At 43.6% G+C, this 1336-nt stretch overlaps 1 protein-coding gene across 1 annotated transcript in view; it reads right to left on the bottom strand.

Annotated features, from left to right (window-relative positions):
- Positions 1-814, bottom strand: part of LOC109544093 (carboxypeptidase B) — a 3076-nt gene extending 2262 nt beyond the window's left edge. Inside the window, exons 1-4 of the mRNA XM_019914133.2 lie at positions 710-814; positions 432-653; positions 282-378; positions 131-231 (exon numbers count right to left, since the gene is read on the bottom strand). Coding sequence (XP_019769692.2) covers positions 131-231; positions 282-378; positions 432-653; positions 710-783 — 494 coding nt within the window. The 5' untranslated portion in view covers positions 784-814. The remainder of the gene's footprint in view (positions 1-130; positions 232-281; positions 379-431; positions 654-709) is intronic.
- Positions 815-1336: the final 522 nt, after the last annotated feature.

Genomic DNA, 1336 nt, shown 5'->3' with positions numbered 1-1336 from the left:
TTTTCAGCGGACTTTTTTTTCTCATTCACTAATCTCAGGTAAATAATCCTCCACCCCACCCAGGCTTACTCATAGGTCAGCACTAAAGATAAAAGCCTTAACTGGCTAAAAAAACTTTCAACACACTCACTGAATCAAAAGCAAATCCCTTCCCTCAGTGGAGCGACCGATCGATTCCAGCCTCACTATTTCAGGATGCTCACGCTCCAGACGCTCCAAATAGGCCAACACCTACGAATCAAACCACAACTCAACTATCACTTTAACTCCCCCAAACTCACCTCGGCATGGGAAATGTACTCATCGAACACTGCTCGTGCTCCCGCCTGTCTACTGGCGTTTCTTCTTACAAAGTCTGCATATTCTTCATCAAGCACCCTGGAAACTAGCCGGGGTAGAAGTAGGTTTTTAGATCGAACATTTCTACAAACTTCTGTACATCCTCCGTGGTGACTGTGTAGTCCAAACCTTCGTGAGTGAGATTGGCCAAGGTGGTTTCAAAGTACTGCTGAACCCTTGGAGAGGCCATGATGCTCATTGGCTGCCCCAGGAGTTTGGCATCTTGGAAGAAGTCGAACTCTGGATCTTCATGGAGTTGGTGAAGAATGTCGGCTTGCTGGAGGGTTTTGGGCGTCACCTGGTACACTTTGTAGCTGCAAATGATTTTGGCTTGAGTAAGGAGTCATAAACGAAGAAGATTCTTACGCACCCATTATAGCCCTCGGATTGGACCTCGAGGAGCCCGCAAAGAAGCACCAGCACGCTCAATGCCAGCAACTTCATGATTTCAAGTCGTGTGACCGATGCTAATCACGGAGTTTTTATAAATACTCAATTATCTGCGTCATCGAAATCCAGCCCCAGATTATTCTAAGCCATCTTAGGTCGATATTTGCCAAGGAATTACCAGCAAATCCCATAGCTGGATGATCACCTGCACAACTGAAAGTCATCAATCAACTTTAAGCACGGTATTAGGTGAAATGGTGCGATTTTTAACTGTAAATCCTTCGGACTGGATTAGGTTTCATTCAAAGTATGTACTTAAGTATGTATTTTGTAACGAGTTGTCGGTAGGTACTTTGCATTGGAAACAGTAATAACATTTTTCGTTAGCGAATTTTTTGCCAGAATCGATGAACCATTTGCGAGCCCAATTTCGTGCAGAACTACCAAAGTTCTAGTCATAAATAAATACAGTCATCCGATCACGATCCATTCATTGCCAGATGCAATGAAATAACTTGCCGAAAAATAAGGAAAATGCCCCATAAAGTAACGCGAATAAGATGTGTACTCGGGAGTTTACGATCATTATCCCCAATGTCTCCGATAT

This window comes from Dendroctonus ponderosae, unplaced genomic scaffold, assembly GCF_020466585.1.
Source record: "Dendroctonus ponderosae isolate FM_Combo_2020 unplaced genomic scaffold, Dpon_F_20191213v2 Dpon_F_20191213_4, whole genome shotgun sequence".
In the NCBI taxonomy this organism is placed as follows: Eukaryota; Metazoa; Arthropoda; class Insecta; order Coleoptera; family Curculionidae; genus Dendroctonus; species Dendroctonus ponderosae.
This window is presented reverse-complemented; position numbering and strand designations above follow the sequence as displayed.